This window comes from Engystomops pustulosus, chromosome 3 (genome assembly GCF_040894005.1).
Source record: "Engystomops pustulosus chromosome 3, aEngPut4.maternal, whole genome shotgun sequence".
In the NCBI taxonomy this organism is placed as follows: Eukaryota; Metazoa; Chordata; class Amphibia; order Anura; family Leptodactylidae; genus Engystomops; species Engystomops pustulosus.
In genome coordinates, this window is record NC_092413.1 from 11,259,841 (window position 1) to 11,283,862 (window position 24,022).

The following is a 24,022-nucleotide window of genomic DNA, read 5'->3' on the forward strand; positions in this document are numbered from 1 at the left end:
GTGACTGTCTGTCTGTTCAGACACAGCTCGGAGCTCATATTAACGACCTGTGGCAGAGCAGCAGCCAATCACGGCTCAGCTTCCAACTGCCAGAGCGACATCAGCAGACAATGTCTCCTGCATATGGTGGGTAATAAGTGGGTTTTGGAAGGCCCGGGGTAAAAATTTTGGCTCAAAACCTGGTCTAACACATTCCCTAGGTCACAGGCAACAACTGTGCAAAAATTGGTGACTGTAAACGCGACGGTGCAGATTCCTTTAGCGGACATATACATACATACATACATACATACATACATACATACATACATATACACACACACATACATACATACACACATCATATACATACATACATATACACACATACATACATACATACACACATACACACATACACACATACACACATCATATACATACATACATACACACATACACACACACATATGGTACATCGGCTTTATATATTAGATATACAGTGTTGCTACCAGAGCAGTATAAGCAGTGATCTTATTTTTAACCCTTGTTTCCCCCATCTTGCAATGTCTCTATTGGGCAGTGCAGGTCGGAGGACCTTTGGTGCCCGGGGGCCTGTACGGGCTGAGCGATGAGGGTGTGTACAGGGTTGGTCTTCTATTCACCTACACGGGAGTTTCCTGCTGTGTTCTGGGCCTGCGGGAGGACGTGGCTGGAGTTTCCATCGGGTCTGGAATGTGGATGTGTCATGCGAGTTCTGCAGAGAGCACAGAGCTCCTCTTCATGAGATCCGGCCCGCAGAATCACAGGACTGTAGGACCCGGCATTGGCATTTGGGTCACGTATTCTCTGCAACGTACAAAATATTATATCCTACAATATTGTGTTCTATAGCTAACGACACAATGACTGTAATGACACAATGACTGTAATGATACAAGTAACTGTATCATTACACAATAGTTGTAACTATACGACTGTATAATGACTCTATGACTATAATGATACAATGACTGTATAATGACTCTATGACTATAATGATACAATGACTGTATAATGACTCTATGACTATAATGATACAATGACTGTATAATGACTCTATGACTATAATGATACAATGACTGTGTAATGTCACTATGACTATAATGATACAATGACTGTGTAATGTCACTATGACTATAATGATACAATGACTGTATAATGTCACTATGACTATAATGATACAATGACTGTATAATGTCACTATGACTATAATGATACAATGACTGTATAATGTCACTATGACTATAATGATACAATGACTGTATAATGTCACTATGACTATAATGATACAATGACTGTATAATGTCACTATGACTATAATGATACAATGACTGTATAATGTCACTATGACTGTAATGATACAATGACTGTGTAATGTCACTATGACTATAATGATACAATGACTGTGTAATGTCACTATGACTATAATGATACAATGACTGTATAATGTCACTATGACTATAATGATACAATGACTGTATAATGTCACTATGACTATAATGATACAATGACTGTGTAATGACTCTATGACTATAATGATACAATGACTGTGTAATGTCACTATGACTATAATGATACAATGACTGTATAATGTCACTATGACTATAATGATACCATGACTGTATAATGTCACTATGACTGTAATGATACAATGACTGTATAATGTCACTATGACTGTAATGATACAATGACTGTATAATGTCACTATGACTGTAATGATACAATGACTGTATAATGTCACTATGACTGTAATGATACAATGACTGTGTAATGTCACTATGACTATAATGATACAATGACTGTGTAATGTCACTATGACTATAATGATACAATGACTGTGTAATGTCACTATGACTATAATGATACAATGACTGTGTAATGTCACTATGACTATAATGATACAATGACTGTGTAATGTCACTATGACTATAATGATAAAATGACTGTGTAATGACTCTATGACTATAATGATACAATGACTGTGTAATGTCACTATGACTATAATGATACAATGACTGTGTAATGTCACTATGACTGTAATGATACAATGACTGTGTATTATGAAACATTTTATACCACACAGAAGATATTACATAAAACAATCACAATTCTTGGAGCAAATAAACCCAGGTTCATTTCCAGGGGCTTAAAAAATTAGGGAACCGTTCGCAATGATCTGTTTTCACCCTGAATCCCTGAAGGATTTACACTGCTTAAATTCTGAGGTTTCAACCTTATACAGAGTACAACCATGAAGTCTGTAGTTACACCACTGACAGTAGGCTATGGCTGCAGCTGCATCTCCCTCTCCTCCCCCTTCCCTCCGCTGTATTTGTATGTGTAATGATATCACCTATGGCTGCAGCTGCATCTCCCTCTCCTCCCCCTTCCCTCTATTCTCCGCTGTATTTGTATGTGTAATGATATCACCTATGGCTGCAGCTGCATCTCCCTCTCCTCCCCCTTCCCTCTATTCTCCGCTGTATTTGTATGTGTAATGATATCACCTATGGCTGCAGCTGCATCTCCCTCTCCTCCCCCTTCCCTCCACTGTATTTGTATGTGTAATGATATCACCTATGGCTGCAGCTGCATCTCCCTCTCCTCCCCCTTCCCTCTATTCTCCGCTGTATTTGTATGTGTAATGATATCACCTATGGCTGCAGCTGCATCTCCCTCTCCTCCCCCTTCCCTCCGCTGTATTTGTATGTGTAATGATATCACCTATGGCTGCAGCTGCATCTCCCTCTCCTCCCCCTTCCCTCCGCTGTATTTGTATGTGTAATGATATCACCTATGGCTGCAGCTGCATCTCCCTCTCCTCCCCCTTCCCTCCGCTGTATTTGTATGTGTAATGATATCACCTATGGCTGCAGCTGCATCTCCCACTCCTCCCCCTTCCCTCCGCTGTATTTGTATGTGTAATGATATCACCTATGGCTGCAGCTGCATCTCCCTCTCCTCCCCCTTCCCTCCACTGTATTTGTATGTGTAATGATATCACCTATGGCTGCAGCTGCATCTCCCTCTCCTCCCCCTTCCCTCTTCTCTCCACTGTATTTGTATGTGTAATGATATCACCTATGGCTGCAGCTGCATCTCCCTCTCCTCCCCCTTCCCTCCGCTGTATTTGTATGTGTAATGATATCACCTATGGCTGCAGCTGCATCTCCCTCTCCTCCCCCTTCCCTCCGCTGTATTTGTATGTGTAATGATATCACCTATGGCTGCAGCTGCATCTCCCTCTCCTCCCCCTTCCCTCTATTCTCCGCTGTATTTGTATGTGTAATGATATCACCTATGGCTGCAGCTGCATCTCCCTCTCCTCCCCCTTCCCTCCTCTGTATTTGTATGTGTAATGATATCACCTATGGCTGCAGCTGCATCTCCCTCTCCTCCCCCTTCCCTCTATTTTCCGCTGTATTTGTATGTGTAATGATATCACCTATGGCTGCAGCTGCATCTCCCTCTCCTCCCCCTTCCCTCCACTGTATTTGTATGTGTAATGATATCACCTATGGCTGCAGCTGCATCTCCCTCTCCTCCCCCTTCCCTCTTCTCTCCACTGTATTTGTATGTGTAATGATATCACCTATGGCTGCAGCTGCATCTCCCTCTCCTCCCCCTTCCCTCCGCTGTATTTGTATGTGTAATGATATCACCTATGGCTGCAGCTGCATCTCCCTCTCCTCCCCCTTCCCTCTTCTCTCCACTGTATTTGTATGTGTAATGATATCACCTATGGCTGCAGCTGCATCTCCCTCTCCTCCCCCTTCCCTCTTCTCTCCGCTGTATTTGTATGTGTAATGATATCACCTATGGCTGCAGCTGCATCTTCCTCTCCTCCCTCTATTCTCCGCTGTATTTGTATGTGTAATGATATCACCTATGGCTGCAGCTGCATCTCCCTCTCCTCCCCCTTCCCTCCGCTGTATTTGTATGTGTAATGATATCACCTATGGCTGCAGCTGCATCTCCCTCTCCTCCCCCTTCCCTCTTCTCTCCGCTGTATTTGTATGTGTAATGATATCACCTATGGCTGCAGCTGCATCTCCCTCTCCTCCCCCTTCCCTCTTCTCTCCGCTGTATTTGTATGTGTAATGATATCACCTATGGCTGCAGCTGCATCTCCCTCTCCTCCCCCTTCCCTCCGCTGTATTTGTATGTGTAATGATATCACCTATGGCTGCAGCTGCATCTCCCTCTCCTCCCCCTTCCCTCCGCTGTATTTGTATGTGTAATGATATCACCTATGGCTGCAGCTGCATCTCCCTCTTCTCCCCCTTCCCTCTTCTCTCTGCTGTATTTGTATGTGTAATGATATCACCTATGGCTGCAGCTGCATCTCCCTCTCCTCCCCCTTCCCTCTTCTCTCTGCTGTATTTGTATGTGTAATGATATCACCTATGGCTGCAGCTGCATCTCCCTCTCCTCCCCCTTCCCTCCGCTGTATTTGTATGTGTAATGATATCACCTATGGCTATAGTGATCTATAACTGATATCCTAGTAATAACCAGTGTGTCCATCCTCCTGCAGGTGACTGCTGGCTTCTGGCCGCCATCGCTTCCCTCACACTGAATGAGCAGGTCCTGTCTCGTGTCGTCCCCTTAGACCAGAGCTTCCAGGAGAATTATGCCGGAATTTTCCATTTCCAGGTATTTCTTAAGTAAATATCTTCTTATTCTTGATCCGGACGAGTTTTTTCGGTGATTGTTTCCGTTCACAGGCTGAAGGCAGAGATCTTTAAAAAAAAGTAAGAAATGATGTTTTGCACAAAAAAAACTTTATTGTGATTTTTTTTTTTCCCCTCCCCTTGTGTCCTAGTTCTGGCAGTTTGGAGAATGGGTGGACGTGGTGATAGACGATCGGCTGCCAACCAAAAACGGTGAGCTGGTCTTTGTACATTCGGCCGAGGGGACTGAGTTTTGGAGCGCGCTGCTGGAGAAGGCCTACGCCAAGTAAGTGCATAGACCCTCATAGACCCTCATAGACCCTCATAGACCCTCATAGACCCTCATAGACCCTCATAGACCCTCATAGCATTCACCCACCCATCCATTAGAAGATCAGGTGTCTCCATAGACTAGAGATCAAACTACACACAGCGGCCACTACAGGTGAAATGGAGCATTACACGTTGGCCACATGGACGCAATGGTCTCCACCCTCTGATGTTATTTGGTCTGTCTGTCCGAGTGAGACCTAAAAGGGAGACGTCTGTCTGTTATGTCCTTATGACCTAATAGTAAAACGGTAAAAAGTGATGTCACTCAAATTCAGATGTGCATCTTCCAATGCAGGTTGAATGGATCTTATGAAGCTTTGTCCGGTGGGGCCACCACTGAGGGCTTTGAAGACTTCACCGGTGGTCTGGCCGAGTGGTACGACCTCAAGAAGGCTCCAGACAATCTCTACAAGATCATACAGAAGGCACTCAAGACCGGCTCCCTGCTGGGCTGCTCCATTGATGTGAGTCTGGAAGGATCTAGGTGGGAATTTTTGGAAGCCTAGGAGCTTCTCTGTGTCGCCACCTACTGGAGGAGGCAGAAGGAAAACATTAAGATTGGTCCATCCTGGCATGGTTCTACCTAAACTCCCTGCTGATTGAGGCGAGCTATAGAATGGCGCCCCCTATCTGTCCCATCCAATAGCAATGAATTACTGTATTTTTTAGTACGTCGGTTCTCCACACCCATTAGGTGAGAAGAAACATCCCTGCTTTGTAGGATCCTGCCCCCTATCTTGTTGCAGGTGGCGCTGCCTGAGGTAAGAGGCTCAGCTCTCCTTATGGAGGGTCCTGGGGTTGAACTGCAGAAGTTCTGGTTTCTTCTGGATGTGGTTATGAAGGAATGTTATGATGATTTTCCCTAAATACATTTTAGGGTTTGGGTTTAGTGGGAGGGGTTATGGTTTCCTGCGTCCCAGCAGATTGTACCCTTAAGGAGATTGTCCTGTATTTGTATGTTTCAGATCACAAGTGCCGCCGAGACGGAAGCGATCACCCACCAGAAGCTGGTGAAGGGTCACGCCTACTCGGTGACCGCCGCCGAAGAGGTGGAGGATCCGCTTCATTTTTTTAGCTTATTTTACAGTATATTTCTTTGTGTCGGTCCTAATACCCCTGTGTTACTCTACCAGGTGCACTACAGGGGCAGCCAGGAAAGACTCATCAGAATCCGCAATCCATGGGGAGAGGTGGAATGGACCGGCGCCTGGAGTGATAAGTGAGCACAGTGGTGATTTACCATAGCTTCATGGTTACAGGGAACCTGTCAGCAGGTGTGACCATGCAGACTGTGAGCAGCATTATGTATTGTCCCTGAATAGCAGTGTGATCTTATCTTTGTGTATGCTGTTATTAGCAGCAGGACTGTAAAATATGGATTTACTGTATATTACAGGATTGTAGCTTCTCCAAGTGCACTGGCGGCGTATCCTCACACTGCTGTGCGCTCTGCTGCCACTTTTAGATTTGGTCTATGGAGAGGTTGACAATCATACCTTTGTGTTTGTTGTTAGTGTCAGCAGGACTGTGAAAAATGGATTTATGTCCCATGATTGTAGTGAGAGTTTGTCCTCACACTGCTGTGCTCTTAACTCACTGCAGTGGATTTATGTCCCATGATTGTAGTGTGGGTTTGTCCTCACACTGCTGTTCTCTCTGCTGCCACTTTTAGATTTGGTCTATGAAGAAATTGGCAATCCATACCTTTGTGTTTGTTGTTAGTAGCAGCAGGACTGTGAAAAATGGATTTATGTCCCATGATTGTAGCGAGAGTTTGTCCTCACACTGCTGTGCTCTTAGCTCACTGCATTAAACTGCTCCACAACCCCTACCCTTGTGACTGTTGTATAATTTAACCAGAAACATGCTAGCACTTTTACTCGCAGAAGAGCACAGTGTAGAGAGCACAGAGCACAGCAGTGTAAGGATACTTGGAGAAGCTACAACCCTGGAATATAAATCCGTATGCTGCTAGTAACAGCCCATCACAAAGGTGATAATTACTCCTCTCACCAGGGACTATAACTATTTTGCTTCTGATGACAGATGCCTATTCTGACGCCCTATATCTTTATACTCTAGTTACATCCAGAGCTGCAATGACTGTACGTGAAGTTTCCATCTGGAAATCCTCAGTACTTTGTTGATGGACACTCCCTGCCATATTTCATTCTAGCATGAGACTTGGGTTATAACACTCCATGTCCTACTGTGCGCGCAGCAGCTCAGGCTTTAGGATAATCCATCCGCAGTATTATGAATGCAGCTCTGGAGGGGACTAGAGCCTGTACCGCTAGTGTTGTACCTATGTGTCTGGAATAGGCAGATGAGATCCAGACATGGTGTGGGGCTGAGGAGGGCACCGTCTGCAGGATAAATGACACATTTTTCTATGTAAAGTATAATTTCTGATGATTTTACCCCATTTTTGTCCTCTCTAGTTCTAACGAATGGAATAACGTGGACCCAAGTGAAAGAGACCGACTGATAAAACGCTGCGACGATGGAGAGTTCTGGTAGGTCGTCGTGTCCTATCCCTTTATTTAGTTGATTGCTTTTACTATATGACATAAAAGCTACAAGAGAACTACAACTCCCAGCATGTTCTGCCAAAAGAGCAACAGGTAGGAGATCACTCTAATGGAAAACTATCAGAAGTTATGACCCTACAGCCAGTGTTAGGTATTGTCCCTGGAGAGATGTGTAATCAGACCTTTGTGTATGTTGTTAGTAGCAGCAGGACTGTGATATATGGATTTATATTCCATGATTGTACTGGGAGTCATGTCCTCACACTGCTGTGCCCTGTGCTCTCTGCAGTCAGTGTGTAATGTAATTATTGTTGGAGAGCTGTTAAATCAAACCTATGTGTATGTTATATCTATTTTTAGGACTGTGAAATATGGATTAATATTCCAGAATTGTGCTGGGGGTGTGTCCTCACACTGCTGTGCTCTTTGCTGCCTGCATTGTGCTGTGCTGCCACTGCCCCCTGAGTGACTGCTGTAGCAAGCTTCTGTAGAAATACTTCACAAATCGCTCAGAGCAGTGTGGAGAGTCTGTAGAACTGTTCAAAGCAGAGAACACAGAACACAGCAGTGTGAGGAGATGCTCCAAGTGCACTTGGAGGAGCCACCATTCAGAAATATAAATCCATATATCACAGTCCTGCTGCTACCTACATACATAGAGGTCTGATTACACATCTCTCCAGGGACAATACCTGACAATAGCTGCAGAGAGCACAGAGCACAGCAGTGTCAGGACACGCTCCCAGTACAATCCTGGAATATAAATCCATATATCACAGTCCTGCTGCTACTAATAACATACACAAAGGTCTGATTACACATCCCTCTAGGGATAATACCTAACACTGGCTGCAGTCTACATGGTCACACCTGCTGACAGGTTCCCTTTAGGTTGCAGTTACATTCTCCTGCTGTAATTCTAGTTTTTTACTAAATGAAATGTCAAGTGAGACAAATGACGTCTGTGTAAGATAATCGGGTCCGGTTTACTCAGTGCTGCTCCCAGCTCCAGTTACTATTCAGCCTCACACGTTATTGTAGAGTCCTGAACACGGTGAATAGCGGCGCCCCCCGGGGGCGACTCCTCTAATGTTTCATATAAATAGAAAACATAAAAGCATCAGAGCTGAGTCAGCGCCGCGCCCTCCGCAGCAGGAAATACCTGGTGTAGTGCGGGGGCCAGAAAGTACAATCAATACTGGATCAAGGGGTAATAGTCATCATTAGGAGCCGCTCCGGCCCGCCTTAAAGGGATAGTCTACCGAAATATAAATATATATTCCCTTAGGGCTCCAGTGCTGCGGCTCCTGCCCGCCTTAAAGGGATAGTCTAACGAAATATAAATATATCCCCAAATAAATTCCCCTAGTGGTCCAGCGCTGCGGCTCCTGCCCGCCTTAAAGGGATAGTCTAACGAAATATAAATATATATTCCCCTAGGGCTCCAGCGCTGCGGCTGCTGCGGCGCCCCGTTCTCTGTTATCAGGTTTCCTCCCCCCTATTGTCTGTGAATAGTGTAGAGACCTGGGGTTGAATGTGACCTGGGTCTCCTCTAGGTTCTGGCCCAATATGTGTATATGCAGTACCCCTGACTATCAGATCCTTTATCCATTTCCCCCTTATTTTCAGGATGTCCTATAATGATTTCCTGCGACATTATTCAAGACTAGAGATCTGCAACCTCACCCCCGACACCCTGTCCTCCGACAAGTACAAGAAGTGGAGTCTGGTCAAGATGGACGGGATGTGGAGGCGAGGCTCGACCGCCGGAGGCTGCCGCAACTATCCAGGTGACCCGCAACGGCCGGACCCCCAGCACATGTCTGTATGGCCATAGCAGAGACAGCGGAGGTGCCCTCATAACGGTGACAGCCAGTGTGTCCCCATAAGAGTGATAACCACAGTGCCCCAATAAGTGTGACAGTCACAGTGTCCCCATAACAGTGACTGAACCGGTGCCCCCATAACAGTGACACCATCAGTGCCCAATAACACTGACAGTCACAGTGTCCCCATATCAGCGACACCCTCAGTGCCCTCATAACAAAGGCAGTCACAGTGCCCCCATAACAATGCTGGCCATAGTGCCCAATAACACTGACAGTCACAAAGGCCCCATAGCAGTGACATCCACAGTGCCCTATAATAGTGATAACCACATGGCCCTTATGATAGTGGCAGCTCCAGTTCCCAAAGAAGTCATAATCACAGTGCCCCCATAAGAGTGATAACCAAAGTGCTGAGCACATAGCCCCCATAATTCAAAGTAGACCCCTTAACACCATGTCAATGCACCCCAGGTCATAGTGCCCCCACCATAGTGGCAGTCACTGTTGGGAGAGTGTGGGGGTATGACATGGGGCCTGTAGTAGATCTCCCCCCTACCCCCCCCCCCTCCATGTTATAATAACACTGTCCACTTCTATGAGAATAAAGACAATCCTGTACTGGGACGGTACTACAGCAGCACAGAGTATTTCAGGAGTGAGTGACCTCTGCACTATGTACAGGTATAACGCCATGAGGGGTCAGAGGTCACAGATGAGGCGCAGGCTCCCCCACACTATACGACCACATGGACTCAGCTGCCCCCTTGTTTCTTCATGCAGACACGTTCTGGATGAACCCGCAGTACATGATAAAGCTGGACGAGGCGGACGACGACCCCGATGATGGGGAGGACGGCTGCACCTTCATCGTGGGCCTGATCCAGAAGAACCGCAGGAAGGCCAGGAAGATGGGCGAGGACATGCACACCATTGGATTTGCAATCTATGAGGCAGGTCCAATCACCCCAGACAGACTTAATAACCCCAAATCCCCGGCCGCCCTGCAATACCACATCAGCCCAGCAGTGGCCGCCAGTCATAGACTACCGTTACTGAGTACTGACCATCGCCCTTTAAACTTTTCACCCCAAAACTTTAGGCCCTGATATAATGCATCCTATTGGGGTATAACACCCTGTATTTGTGGGGTTCCCTGCTTTCTATTCGATACACCATTGATGTTTATGGTGGAGTGCCCCTTTAATTAAAATATAAAATATTGAGGACTGTGCAGATATATCAGTGGCTTGTGAGGTTTGTTAACCTGATCTTCTTCTGCCCACAGGTCCCCCCACAGGTATGTACATTGTGTGACACTTACCTTATGATCACATTTATTATAAAAGAAGGTAAGTAGATGTCACTGCTGACTGCAGATCCCTGTGTGCGGTGGGTACAGATGTAAAATAAGGAAACAAAAATGTAGCAGTAGGTAATATTTTTATTAAAATATTATTATTACTAATGGTTCACATTCTATGAACCTTATTTCATAAGATAGAACTGGTTACAATCCATTGATAAATTCTGTTTATTATAAAACTGTTCGCCTCGGTCACCACTAGGGGGAGCTCAGTGCATAGGAATGAATACAGTATCAACTGAACTCTGCATAGTGGTGGCTACCAAATAGTCTGTCTGCGACTCTGCTGACCCCCGTCGGCGACTCTGCTGACCCCCGTCGGCGACTCTGCTGACCCCCGTCGGCGACTCTGCTGACCCCCGTCGGCGACTCTGCTGACCCCCGTCGGCGACTCTGCTGACCCCCGTCGGCGTCTCTGGTGACCCCCGTCGGCGTCTCTGGTGACCCCCGTCGGCGTCTCTGGTGACCCCCGTCGGCGTGTCTGGTGACCCCCGTCGGCGTGTCTGGTGACCCCCGTCGGCGTGTCTGGTGACCCCCGTCGGCGTGTCTGGTGACCCCCGTCGGCGTGTCTGGTGACCCCCGTCGGCGTGTCTGGTGACCCCCGTCGGCGTGTCTGGTGACCCCCGTCGGCGTCTCTGGTGACCCCCGTCGGCGTCTCTGGTGACCCCCGTCGGCGTCTCTGGTGATCCTCTTCCTCCATTGGATAAAAAGGTCACCTGATTGTTGTCACATGATATCACACTGGACACCATGCGCTGTACGCGAAGGTTTACAGGGTCAGTAACAGGTTAACCCCTCCGAAATGTTCTTTTTTTATCCCTTAGCTTCAAGGTCAGACCAACGTCCACCTGAGCAGAGATTTCTTCCTGAGGAACAAGGCGCGGGATCGCTCGGACACGTTCATCAATCTGCGGGAAGTCCTGAACCGCTTCCGCCTCTCCCCGGGGGAGTACATCATCGTCCCGTCCACTTTTGAGCCAAACAAAATCGGAGACTTCTGCCTCCGCGTCTTCTCCGAGAAGAACGCCGAGTCTCAGTAAGTGCTGACAGCTATTCCTTCCCGACCTCTGAACCACATGCATGCTTGAACCTGTGTGTTTCAATGGGGAGAGGGGAGAAGTGGCTTTATCTCCGTTGAAAACAAAGGGATCAGACATGTTGCATTTGGACATGCCTGATCCAACTTTCCTCTGGCTTCTTCCACTTGGGTAGAGTCAACTCCAAATGCGTCCTCAGGCTTTACTATGTAGTATTATTGGGTAGTCGGTGCTTTACCCTATAGGGGTGACCTATAGGCTACTAGCTGCAGTCTGATGATATAATATTATATAATATTCTGTTCTGTTCCCAGGGTGGTGGATGATGACATTGAGGCCAATGTTGATGAGGTAAGTCCCTGGATATATACATTGCACTGACTAAAGACATGATATAGGTAACTGGTGCCATCTATATCCTGCCACATGTCGCCTTAAAGGGTCACAAAAAGCTTTCCCCTATCCAAAGAATAATACTCTAGAAAACTTTTTATGTCCAGATTATCCCTTTAAATAGGATGTATCATAAATCCATCCCCATGACCCAGACCCTCCCTTCCCCTATAGTGACTTTACATCGTCCTATATAGTCAATCCTTTCTGTAAATTAGGACCCACAGTGGTCAGGTGATCACCAGGTCCTGAACTCTGCAGATCTACTGTCACCTCTGGTGACCCCTAGAGGACAGGGTTGGTATTACACGGCCCCGTTATACTGAATGCATTGTGGGCCCTGCTGCTGCTCGTCACTTTTGCAGGCGGCAGCAATGGCCACTCCAACCCAAACCCCAGGCAGAGCCGCCGGCGTCACCAGACGCCATCATTCATCCGTGCAAAACACTAGATGGCGATTATTCTGGACTGAATTTTGCAACAATTTTAATTGACATTTTTGTTTGTAGCCCGACCTCGATGAAGATCATATAGATCCCAATTTCAGAAGACTCTTCCTGCAGCTGGCTGGAGATGTGAGTATCTGCCGCCTCGTCCTGGTGTAGGAGGATGTAGGGTGTCCGACTGGTGAGGAAAAGTAGTAGTAGTTGTAGTCATAGTAGATGTCGTGATAGTAATAACTAGTTGTAGTAATAATAGTAGAAGTTTTGTAGTAATAGTGGTGGTAATAGTAGTAGTAGGATGTAGGGTGTCAGGCCTAGGCTTAAAAGTAGTAGTGATAGTAATTGTAATAGCAGAAGTAGGAGTAGTGGTAGTAGTAGTGATAATTGAAGTAGTAATAATAGTTGTAGTTGCTGTAATAGCAGTGGTAATAGTATGAGAGAAGTTCTAGTAGTAGTAGTAGTAGTAGAGATAGAAGTAGGAGAAGTGATTGCAGGTAGTAGTAGTAGTAGAGATAGAAGTAGTGCTAATTTGAAGTAGTAATAATAGTTGTAGTAATAGTAGTTGTAATAGAAGTCGGAGAAGTTATTGCAGTAGTGATAGTAGTAGTAGTAATAGGAGTAGTGATAGTAGTAGTGATAATTGACGTAGTAATAATAGTTGAAGTAATAGTAGTTGTAATAGTAGAAAAGTAGGAGAAGTGCTGGTACTAGTGATACTTGAAGTAGCAATAATAGTTGTAGTTGCTGTAATAGCAGTTGTAATAGTAGGAGAAGTAATAGTAGTAGTAATAGTAGAAGTAGGAGAAGTGATTGCAGGTAGTAGTAGTAATAGAAGGAGTAGTGATAATTGAAGTAGTAATAATAGTTACAGTAATAATAGTTGTAATGGTAGAGGTAGGAGAAGTGATGGTAGTATTCATAATTGAAGTAGTAATAATAGTTGTAATAGTAGAAGTAGTAGAAGTGATAGCGGTAGTAGTAATGGTAGGAGTAGTGATAGAATAAGTAGTAGTAAAGGTAGGAGTGGGGATAGTAGAAGTAGTAGTAATGGTAGGAGTAGTGATAGAATAAGTAGGAGTAAAGGTAGGAGTGGGGATAGTAGAAGTAGTAGTAATGGTAGGAGTAGTGATAGAATAAGTAGGAGTAAAGGTAGGAGTGGGGATAGTAGAAGTAGTAGTAATGGTAGGAGTAGTGATAGAATAAGTAGGAGTAAAGGTAGGAGTAGTGGTGGTAGAAGTAGTAGTAATGGTAGGAGTAGTGGTAGTAGATTGAGTAGTGATGGTAGAAGTAGGAGAAGTGATAGCAGCAGTGATAGTAGTAGAAGTAGTAGTAATAGTAGGAGTAGTGATAGTAGAAGTAGTACTAATGGTAGGAGTAGTGATGGTAGAAGTAGTAGTAATGGTAGGAGTAGTGATGGTAGAAGTAGTAGTAATGGTAGGAGTAGTGGTAGTAGAAGTAGTAGTAATGGTAGGAGTAGTGGTAGTAGAAGTAGTAGTAATGGTAGGAGTAGTGGTAGTAAAAGTAGGAGAAGTGATAGTAGTAGAAGTAGTAGTAATGGTAGGAGTAGTGATGGTAGGAGTAGTAATGGTAGGAGAAGTGATAGCAGTAGTGATAGTAGTAGAAGTAGTAGTAATGGTAGGAGTAGTGGTAGTAGAAGTAGTAGTAATGGTAGGAGTAGTGATAGTTTTATTAGTAATAGAAGAAGTAGGCATAGTGGCAATAGTTATAGTGGTAGCAGTAATAGTTGAAGTAGTAATAGGATTAGTAATAGTAGTAGTAATAGTATAATTGGTAGGAAAGTACTTTTAATGTGGTTCTTCCTGATTCTGGATGCTCCTGTATCCTGGTGTCTGCAGGGTGTAATCCTCCACATACACATCATACAGCGGGGATCCCCTTTATCCGTCATGTCATCTTCTTGAATAAAAGGGAATATATCTATGAGGAATATCCTCTCGTTTTGTGTATACAGCTCCGGTGCAGACCTTTAAAGGGGTTCCCTGATTATATCCATAGTAATTACAATGTGATCTCTGTATAATGACACAATCTAATATCCTTTCAGACTGAAAATCCTCACTTTTCATATTTCTCACAGCTGAGGGTTTGTTACAGTTGGATCCAGTCAAGGAAAAAGTCTTTGAAGTAAAAGAGCAGGATGTGAGGATAGCCTGGACTGGGAGCAAGTGTAGCAAAGCAGCAGCTGTGACAAGTAATAAGTCATAGCAGGTCTTTTAGGCATCTAATGGAAATAAAATGGTTCTATTCAGAGACAGCAAGCAGAGATCCGGAAAACGTAGAGGAATTGAAAGCCGAGGCTATTAGATCTGTCCATTATACATTGTGTGTGCTCGTCATGAATGTTTATAGTCCGTAATCCAGATCATTCTGCGACTAACCTCATCCTTCTGGATTTATCTTGCATTCGGCCTAGACCCCGGCGGAGGTATGATTAACCCTGTGTGCAGACCCCGGCCTCTGCCCTCCTACCTCTGCTGCTTCTCCTCCGGAGGTTGAAAAATATGGCTTCTTAATTCCAAAAACAGCGCCATACCTGACCATGGCCAGTGCTGGTATTGCAGCTCGGCTGCATAGCCATAAATGGAACCCAGTTGCAATACCAGGCGCCACCCATGGTCAGGAGAGGCGCTGTTGTTGTTGGAAGAAAGCAGCAATGTTATTTAACCTCTGGACAATCCCTTTAAGCTTCCAACATTCTGATAAAGTGCTGTACTAAGCTGTTCTGGCCAATAGAGGGGGCTGTAATGATTAAAGGACCTCTTGCTGTTATTATAATCCTATGACGTTCTCATAGGGAAACCATCAGTAGGTGTGAGCATGTAGTACTACAGACAGTGTAAAGTATTGATTCAGCGTAATCAGACCTTTGTGTATGTTGTTAGTAGCAGCAGGACTGTGTAATATGGATTTATATTTCAGGATTGTACTGTATACTCACACTGCTGTGCTCTGTGCTCTCTGCAGCCAGTGTTGGGTATTGTCACTGGAGAGAGATGTGCAATCAGACCTTTGTGTATGTTATTAGTAGCAGCAGGACTGTGATATATGGTTTTGTATTCCAGGAATGTACTTTAGGCATGTGCTCTGTGTCCTCTTTTGGTCTCTGGACCTGATAAGTGCACAGAGCACAGCAGTGTGAGGACAATGCCCTTAGTACAATCCTGGAATATTAATCCATATTACACATTTCTGATGCTACTAATGACGTATGCAGAGGTCTGATTCCACAGCTTTCCTGGAACAATGCATTACACTGGCTGCAGAGAGCACAGAACACAGCAGTGTCAGGACATAGTACAAATATAAATCCATATATCACAGTCCTGCTGCTACTAACAACATACACAAAGGTCTGATTACACATCCTTCCACAGAATACCTTACACTGGCTGCAGTCTGTATGTCACTCCTGCTGATGGTTTCCCTTTGATCCTCATCTATGACATGAAGTATGTGACGTGCCTTGCATGTGTCGTGTGTGATGATGTAGCATGCCTGCTGCTCTGGCTGCAATGTGACCCCCATGACTTTTATAAGGGTCAAACATTGCAGGATATTTACAGCCATTGACTGATGACATTGTAAATATCCTCCATGTGCTGCGCCGTATACAATGACTGATGCAGCGTATAGGCTCTTATCCTATAGGCGTCCTGTATATTCACACTCAGAACTCTTAACCCTCTGCTTGCCTTCATACTATCGTAGTTATATGAGTTATTTGTGGTCGCCACTAGGGGGAGCTCACTATAAAGCTATCTGGAACTGGATGAATCTGTATGCAGCAGGCTCCCCCTGGTGGTGGCTGTGGGAATTCTAATTATCAATCCACATGATGTACATATAAATCTTGAAATTTTGGTTACCCCAAAAAGTTTGAATATATTTGCAGACCCTGTTTTGATGCACTGGTTACACTGAGCTGTTATGTAATGGGGTGGTCTGCTACTTGTGACCCCATGGGATTTTGTGCCTTATATATGCCCCTGTTGTGTCTATTTGTATGTCACCTGCTTTGGAGATGGCCCCCATGGGATGGGCGCTGCTGTCCTGCTAGTAAAACCATCAATTCCTCAGTTTCCACATTTAAAGGGATTATCACAGGGTTACACCATTAGAATATGACATGGGACAGGAGAATCTCCTGGTAGACGACTGATTGTTTACCACATCTGCGTGACTCCTTTAAAGGGAACCTGTCAGCAGGTGTGACCATAGAGACTGCAGCCAGTGTTAGGTACTGTCCCTGGAGAGATGTGTAATCAGATATTTGTGCATGCAATTAGTAGCAGCAGGACTGTGATATGGTTTTATATTCCAGGATTTTAGCTTACCTAAGTGCACTAGGGGCATGTCCTCACACTGCTGTGCTCTGTGCTCTCTGCAGGCAGTGTTATGTACTGTCCCTGGAGAGATGTGTAATCAGACCTCACACTGCTGTGCTCTGTGCTCTCTGCAGCCAGTGTTATGTATTGTCCCTGGAGAGATGTGTAATCAGACCTCACACTGCTGTGCTCTGTGCTCTCTGCAGCCAGTGTTATGTATTGTCCCTGGAGAGATGTGTAATCAGACCTCACACTGCTGTGCTCTGTGCTCTCTACAGCCAGTGTTTATGTATTGTCCCTGGAGAGATATGTAATCAGACCTCACACTGCTGTGCTCTGTGCTCTCTACAGCCAGTGTTTATGTATTGTCCCTGGAGAGATGTGTAATCAGACCTCACACTGTTGTGCTCTGTGCTCTCTACAGCCAGTGTTTATGTATTGTCCCTGGGGCGCTGTGTAATCAGACCTTTGTGTATGTTGTTAGTAGCAGCAGGACTGTGATATACTGAATTATATTCCAGGATTGTAGCTACTCCAAGTGCATTGGAGGGGGGGGGGGGGGGGGTTGTCCTCACACTGCTGTGCTCTGTACTCTCGGCAGCCAGTGTTATATATTGTCTCTAGAGAGATGTCCTCACACTGCTGTGTTCTGTACTCTCGGCAGCCAGTGTTATATATTGTCCCTAGAGAGATGTCCTCACACTGCTGTGCTCTGTACTCTCGGCAGCCAGTGTTATATATTGTCCCTAGAGAGATGTCCTCACACTGCTGTGTTCTGTACTTTTGAACTGCTCCAAAATCGGGGAAAAAACCCAAAGCACAGCTGATTTATAGAGCGGGCACTGGTACATTGCGACGAGTCCTTCACCTGTGTTCTATTTTAAAATAGGACATTTTCACTTTATCATTCACTGAGAGGAAGCAGAGGTCCTGACTATGGGATGGATTGAAATTCATAATAAATTAGGATATTTGATTAGACTGGTCCTGGTATCTCCCTACACAAGGGCCACACGGGCCCCGGGATCCAGCCTCTAACGTGTCGTCTTCCCTCCCCCAGGACGCGGAGATCTCGGCCTTTGAACTTTATAACATCCTGAAGAAAGTCATCTCTAAACGTAAGAAATCTCTAACTATAAGAACATCATTGTTACTCACCGCAACCAACCAGGGCGCAGCTTTCATGTACCCAGAGCAGGTAAAGAAATGAAAGCTGAGTTCTTATTGGTTGCAAGGGGCAAAGGTCACTTTTGTTAAATCTTTATCCTCTGTATATTGCCATATATTCTGCTATTTTGCCCCATTTGCACAGTCCAAATGCCCGTTTCCCTGTGGTACAATATGGCTGCCCCATAGATATTGTGCTTAAAGGGGATGTTCACTTTCAATAAATACAATTTAACGTTTAACAAAAAAATTCTTAAATTTTCCAATATACTTTCTGTATCAATTCCCCACTGTTTGCTAGATCTCTGCTTGCTGTCATTCTGTAGGAAGCTTCATTGTTTATTTCCTGTTGATAAACACTGGTCATGTGATATCACACAGGTGCACGGTGCACAGGGAAATAACGAGCCGTGCACCTGTGTGACATTACAGGACCAGGGGTATAACGAGCCGTGCACCTGTGTGACATCACATGACCAGGAGTATAACGAGCCGTGCACCTGTGTGACATCACATGACCAGGAGTATAACGAGCCGTGCACCTGTCTGACATCACATGATCAGTTATATAACGAGCCCTGCACCTGTGTGACATCACATGTCCAGGGATATAATCAGCCGTGCACCTGTGTGACATCACATGACCAGGGATATAACGAGCCGTGCACCTGTGTGACATCACATGACCAGGGATATAGCGAGCCGTGCACCTGTGTGACATCACATGACCAGGAATATAATGAGCCGTGCACCTGTGTGACATCACATGACCAGGGATATAGCGAGCCGTGCACCTGTGTGACATCACATGACCGGGTTTATAACGAGCCGTGCACCTGTGTGACATCACATGACCAGGGATATAGCGAGCCGTGCACCTGTGTGACATCACATGACCAGGGATATAATGAGCCGTGCACCTGTGTGACATCACATGACCAGGGACCAGTGTCTATCCACAGGTAATAAACAATGAAGTTTCCTATAAAATGACAGCAAGCAGAGAAACTGCTAAGAATTGATACATAAAGTATATTGGAAAATTGTAGAACTTTTCTTACACAAAGCATATCGGTTATTTGCTGAAAGTGGACGACCCCTTTAATCGGTCCTGGCAGAGCGGGCATCGGGGCAGAGCGGGCATCGGGGCAGAGCGGGCATCGGGGCAGAGCGGGTATCGGGGCAGAGCGGGCATCGTCTCATGTTCTTACTCTTCTCCTTTGTGTCTCTTTAGAGGTCGACATCAAATCTGACGGCTTCAGTCTAGAAACCTGCCGGACCATTGTGGATCTGCTGGACGTATCCTCTCATCATAGTATAATTTATCACATGGATCTAGGACCCCCGGGGAGACTGCAGCCCCCCAGACCCCCTATAGCTACACCCCTGACTGCACAATGTCATTGTCTGGTACATGTGACCCCATTACCCCCCAATAGAGACCTCCATCATGTCCTAAAGGAGGGGACTACCTAAAAGCCTAATCATGGGGCAGGAGCAGGTGACCCCTAAGAGCCAAGTGACCCCATTTATCCATATGGGATTGTCCTGCTCAGAAGCCATTAAAGGGGCGCTGCAGCAGGTATAACACACCTGTACATTATACAATGTATATGGGATATATATATATATTTTATGTTTTATTTCTTTAACCTGCGCCATTTCTCTAGTCTGATGGAAGCGGCAAACTGGGACTGAAAGAATTTAATATATTATGGTCCAAACTAACTAAATACCAGGTAAGTGGATTGTAGGTTACCCTATAGATACATCAAGGAAGCCAATCATAGGATTGTCCAGGAATAGCAAAAACGTGGATGAAACGGCCACGAATCTGTCCATGGGGTTATTCATATTCACACTGCAATACCTGACACTACCTCATGGACCGGGGGGGAGCTGTTTCTGAAAATCTCTATTATACATACAGTACTATATTTGTTATTATGCTGCCATCTAGTGGCTTCTTCTAGAACTTACATCTTCATTTATTTCCGTACTAGAAAATCTATCGGGCCATCGATACGGATCGCTCCGGGACAATGAACTCCTACGAGATGAGGAAGGCTCTGGAGGCAGCGGGTCAGTGATATTAGATTTATATAAGGGGGAGGCGCTTGTACTGTTATTTACGAAGACTTGTCGGTAAGATAACACGTTTTTGGCGGTTTTAGAGCGGACCTGCGTAGTTCCCTCCTTCCGTTTTGTGTACGCAGCTCCGCCCAGACCCACGTGACTCTATGGTTCCCCTTGTATTTGCAGGATTTAAGCTGAACTCCCAGTTGCATCAGCTGCTGGTGGCGCGCTTCGCGGACGACAATCTCACCATCGACTTTGATAACTTTGTGCGCTGCCTCCTGCGGCTGGAGATTATGTTCAGTAAGTGTCGGCTCCTGGTCAGGTGATGTAGTACTACAAGTCCCAGCACAACCCCATCTATACCCATGTACCATACAGCCACTAGGGGGCAGCGGTGTCTGTATACTGGCCCCTTAGTGTCATATGGCCCCAGCCCTTGTGGGGGGGGGGGGGGTCACATTGGGTCATCGCCATTTACTGATTTGGGTTTTGCTTTTCCTCTGCAGAAATCTTCAAGCAGCTGGACACAGAGCGCAGCGGCGTGGTGCCCCTGACCATGGAGTCGGTGAGTGGACTTACCTGTACTACAGCCCCTCTGCTAGGTCACACATACTAGGACCCCCGATCACGACTGAGTGATGGCGTTTAGGGCTCCGTTCTCATTTGTGTTTTAAAGGGGTTGTCCAAAAGTGACAATCCAAAGTCTTGGACATGATCCCCCATGGACCGTGGATACGGCGATATTTGATCCAGAGATTGGACCACTAGGTAGTGATGGACCCCATTATAAATTAGCGGGGGTAAACCTGAAGATAGTAGTGAACACTGCCGTACGGAGCACTGTTCTGACAGGTTCCCATACGCCCTAGTTACTGACTGACACCGTTCTTATAGCTAAATATTGTTTCCCTCACATCCCCATAAAATCAACTTTGTTATCTTACTTTTGCATCAGCAGCGAGTCAGGGGGCGTGTCCAGCTTTGCCCAGTCTAGTAGCTCCTCCCCTTGTCTCATGCCTCCTTGCCATTCAGTACTGTAAATGACATCACCTTGGTCACATGACATAAAGTCTTTAACCCACATGGGCTAGAATTTGTTAATGTCAGTGATTTCATGTGAACAGATACATACATGGGGTAGAATTTGTTAATAAAAACCCTGGTCACGTGATGTAAAGTGCTGAATGGTGAGGAGGCATGGTACAAGGGGAGGAGCAACTGGACTCTGAAGCAGACCCCCCCCCCCCTTCGCCTGACAAGCTGCTAGATCTGGCTGGATGCCAGGTAAGGATAAAGTTGATTTTATGGGGATGTGGGGGAAACAATTTTTAGCTAAAAGAAGGGCAAGCATTTAGTTAATAGGGCACTATGGGAACCTGTCACCTAAATGTATTTGTGAAACATTTGGCAAGAGGTTCCCTTTAAGAGTGGTCAGGGCTGCAGAAAATTGTACTGAGAGGTCTCTGTAATGGTTCTGCAACTTTAGGAGTTACTACTGATGATCAGACGGACTCCTATCACACAGGTGATGTAGAAGATAACTGTGCAGCCTCCCTGACTGTATACTTAGGGAATAGAGAGCGTGAGATAATCACACTGTCCTCCCAGCAGGCAGAGCTTGTACAGCCTCTATCAGTGTGGAGACATCATGGGATTGATAACAGCACATAGATAATAGAATAATAACCCTTTTATCATCTGTCTTTCCCAGTGGATGACGGTCACTGTGATGTGAAGTGTCCGGAGCAGCGGCCGTGCACGAGGACTGTAACCGCGAATGCAAGAAATATGCAACCGATTTATGTCATGTGACCTGTAACAGCTGATTCGCTTTCACCAAAAAGTTTTGGAGAAAATTCTATTGTTTTGGGTCCTGGCAGATTTCACTTATATTCTAGTTTTTATAAGTCTTGAGAGTTAGAAAGAGAAAACTTTTAGGTGCCTTTTGGGGAAAATAATGTCTGAAAAAAATCTTCCTACTGTTAAAGGGATTGTACTTCTTGCAGAAACAGCGCCACCCCTGTCCACTGGCTGCGCCTGGTAGTGCAGCTTATGCTTATTACATTAAAATCTGCAATACCGGATGCAGCCATAAACAAATGGTGGCGCTGTTTCCGTAAGACACTTTCGTCTTATAGCAGACTATATATATTGCGGCCTTTCAGAGGGAGACGAGTGATGCTGGGATTCAGGTCAGTCACCTCAGAGCTGCAGTGTCGTTACTATAGCACTTGATTGCCTGCTACCAAAATGCCTTCTAGTACATTCTCTGCAAGGACCAGACACTGTGCTCCCACACATGAAGATCCTGGAGGAGACTCCATCCCCTGTGCTGTACACTGCGGCTGCACTCATCAGACATGAAGAATGTATATGGGAAAACACGGACAACCCGAAAAATCAGGGATTTACCTCTACAGGATCTATGCAAACCCAGAAGTCGCCATCTTTATATTTATAGGATTTGGGATTGTTGTGTTTTTTGGGAGATTTTTGTCAATTAATTATCAGTTAATAAAGAGATTATATCAGGAGGAGATCCGATCATTTATATTACATGATGTAGGGAATTGTCATGAATGATGGGGGGTCCCGGCAGCCCCCGCAGTGGTGCACATGCTCAGCAAGCTCTGTATTATCTCAGAAATCAAAGGTGCGCCTTATATATGAACCGTACTTACAGACAACAGCTGCCTTGAACTGTGCACAGGTCTGCCACCTGCTGGTCATTCACCCTTATAATCAGGTGCGCCTTATAGTCCGAAAAATACCTATTAAACAAAAAACCCTCCAAAGTCATGTGACAATGAGCAGAAAAGAGTCACATTTAATTTGAAATGTGTCAAAATTAGAGATTGCAGGGGGAGAGTCACCTCAGCAATCTATACAATTAAAGATGTACTTAGAAAAGTGAGCGGCAGGTAAATAGAGGCTGGAATAGGATCTTTATCTGCCTCTCCCAGAACCACAATCCCAATAGGACCTGAAAGAACTGAATCTTTAAAATGACACCAGTGTCATTTTTCTAAGTGCTATAGCACCGCGAGATAGAGACTTCTTTTGTCATTTTAAAGATGTGATGCAGCATCGGGGTTCTGGGAGCTACCGAACCAGAAATACAGGCAGGAACAGGACCTTTAATCTGCAGCTCACATTTCTAAGGCAGAACAGTGGCTCGGTGGTTAGTATTACAGCCTTGCAGCGCTGAGGTCCTGGGGTAAAGTCCAATCCAGGTCAACATCTGCAAAGTGTTTGTATGTTCTCTCCATGTTTGTGTGGGTTTCTTCTGGGTCCTCCGGTTTCCTCCCACACTCCAAAACATACTGGTAGGTTGACTAGACTGTGAGCCCCCACAGACAGGAATGTCTGTGCAGCGCTGCATAATCTGTGTGCGCTGTATAAATAAAGGAATTACTATTATCAGTGTCTTCAGTTGTCCGTATCTCCCCTTGTGTAGATCACAGAACCATAATCTTCAAAAAAAAGATATTTTTATCTTTAATATGACACCAGTTAAGGTGCTATAGAACAGTAGAAAGGGACGTCTAAATTGACTCTCCCCCTGCAGCTCTAAACATGACTCCTCTCACTAAAATATGACTCTTCTCTGCTCATTGGTGAGATTTTACATTTCATCCCCGACCTGAGGGGTTGGGCATTTCGTGGGGTAAAATCTGATGACAGGTTCCTTCTAAGGTCCTGGGGTCCTGTGCGTCTCCCCCAGTTTATGTCGTACACATCACCAGGAGACATTTTTATTAAAATCTTTTCATTCTCTTCCTCTCGGTTGATGACGTCTAAGCTACG

The 24,022-nt window shown here is 45.3% G+C and overlaps 1 protein-coding gene across 2 annotated transcripts in view; it reads left to right on the forward strand.

Moving 5' to 3' along the window:
- CAPN2 (calpain 2) overlaps window positions 1-22,752 on the forward strand; it is a 35,168-nt gene extending 12,416 nt beyond the window's left edge. The window contains exons 1-20 of one of the 2 annotated variants that reach the window (XM_072140035.1): window positions 85-126; window positions 4,559-4,677; window positions 4,847-4,980; window positions 5,323-5,491; window positions 5,993-6,076; window positions 6,161-6,246; window positions 7,469-7,543; window positions 9,188-9,348; window positions 10,168-10,337; window positions 10,673-10,684; window positions 11,575-11,786; window positions 12,102-12,138; window positions 12,690-12,755; window positions 18,030-18,087; window positions 19,371-19,435; window positions 19,807-19,875; window positions 20,140-20,218; window positions 20,399-20,515; window positions 20,722-20,780; window positions 21,927-22,752. In XM_072140035.1, coding sequence (XP_071996136.1) covers window positions 111-126; window positions 4,559-4,677; window positions 4,847-4,980; window positions 5,323-5,491; window positions 5,993-6,076; window positions 6,161-6,246; window positions 7,469-7,543; window positions 9,188-9,348; window positions 10,168-10,337; window positions 10,673-10,684; window positions 11,575-11,786; window positions 12,102-12,138; window positions 12,690-12,755; window positions 18,030-18,087; window positions 19,371-19,435; window positions 19,807-19,875; window positions 20,140-20,218; window positions 20,399-20,515; window positions 20,722-20,780; window positions 21,927-21,950 — 1,812 coding nt within the window. In that variant the 5' untranslated portion in view covers window positions 85-110 and the 3' untranslated portion in view covers window positions 21,951-22,752. Of the gene's footprint in view, window positions 1-84; window positions 127-4,558; window positions 4,678-4,846; window positions 4,981-5,322; window positions 5,492-5,992; window positions 6,077-6,160; window positions 6,247-7,468; window positions 7,544-9,187; window positions 9,349-10,167; window positions 10,338-10,672; window positions 10,685-11,574; window positions 11,787-12,101; window positions 12,139-12,689; window positions 12,756-18,029; window positions 18,088-19,370; window positions 19,436-19,806; window positions 19,876-20,139; window positions 20,219-20,398; window positions 20,516-20,721; window positions 20,781-21,926 lie in introns of those variants that run through there. The other variant, XM_072140034.1, reaches the window with a different exon arrangement.
- The last annotated feature ends 1,270 nt before the right edge of the window (window positions 22,753-24,022 follow it).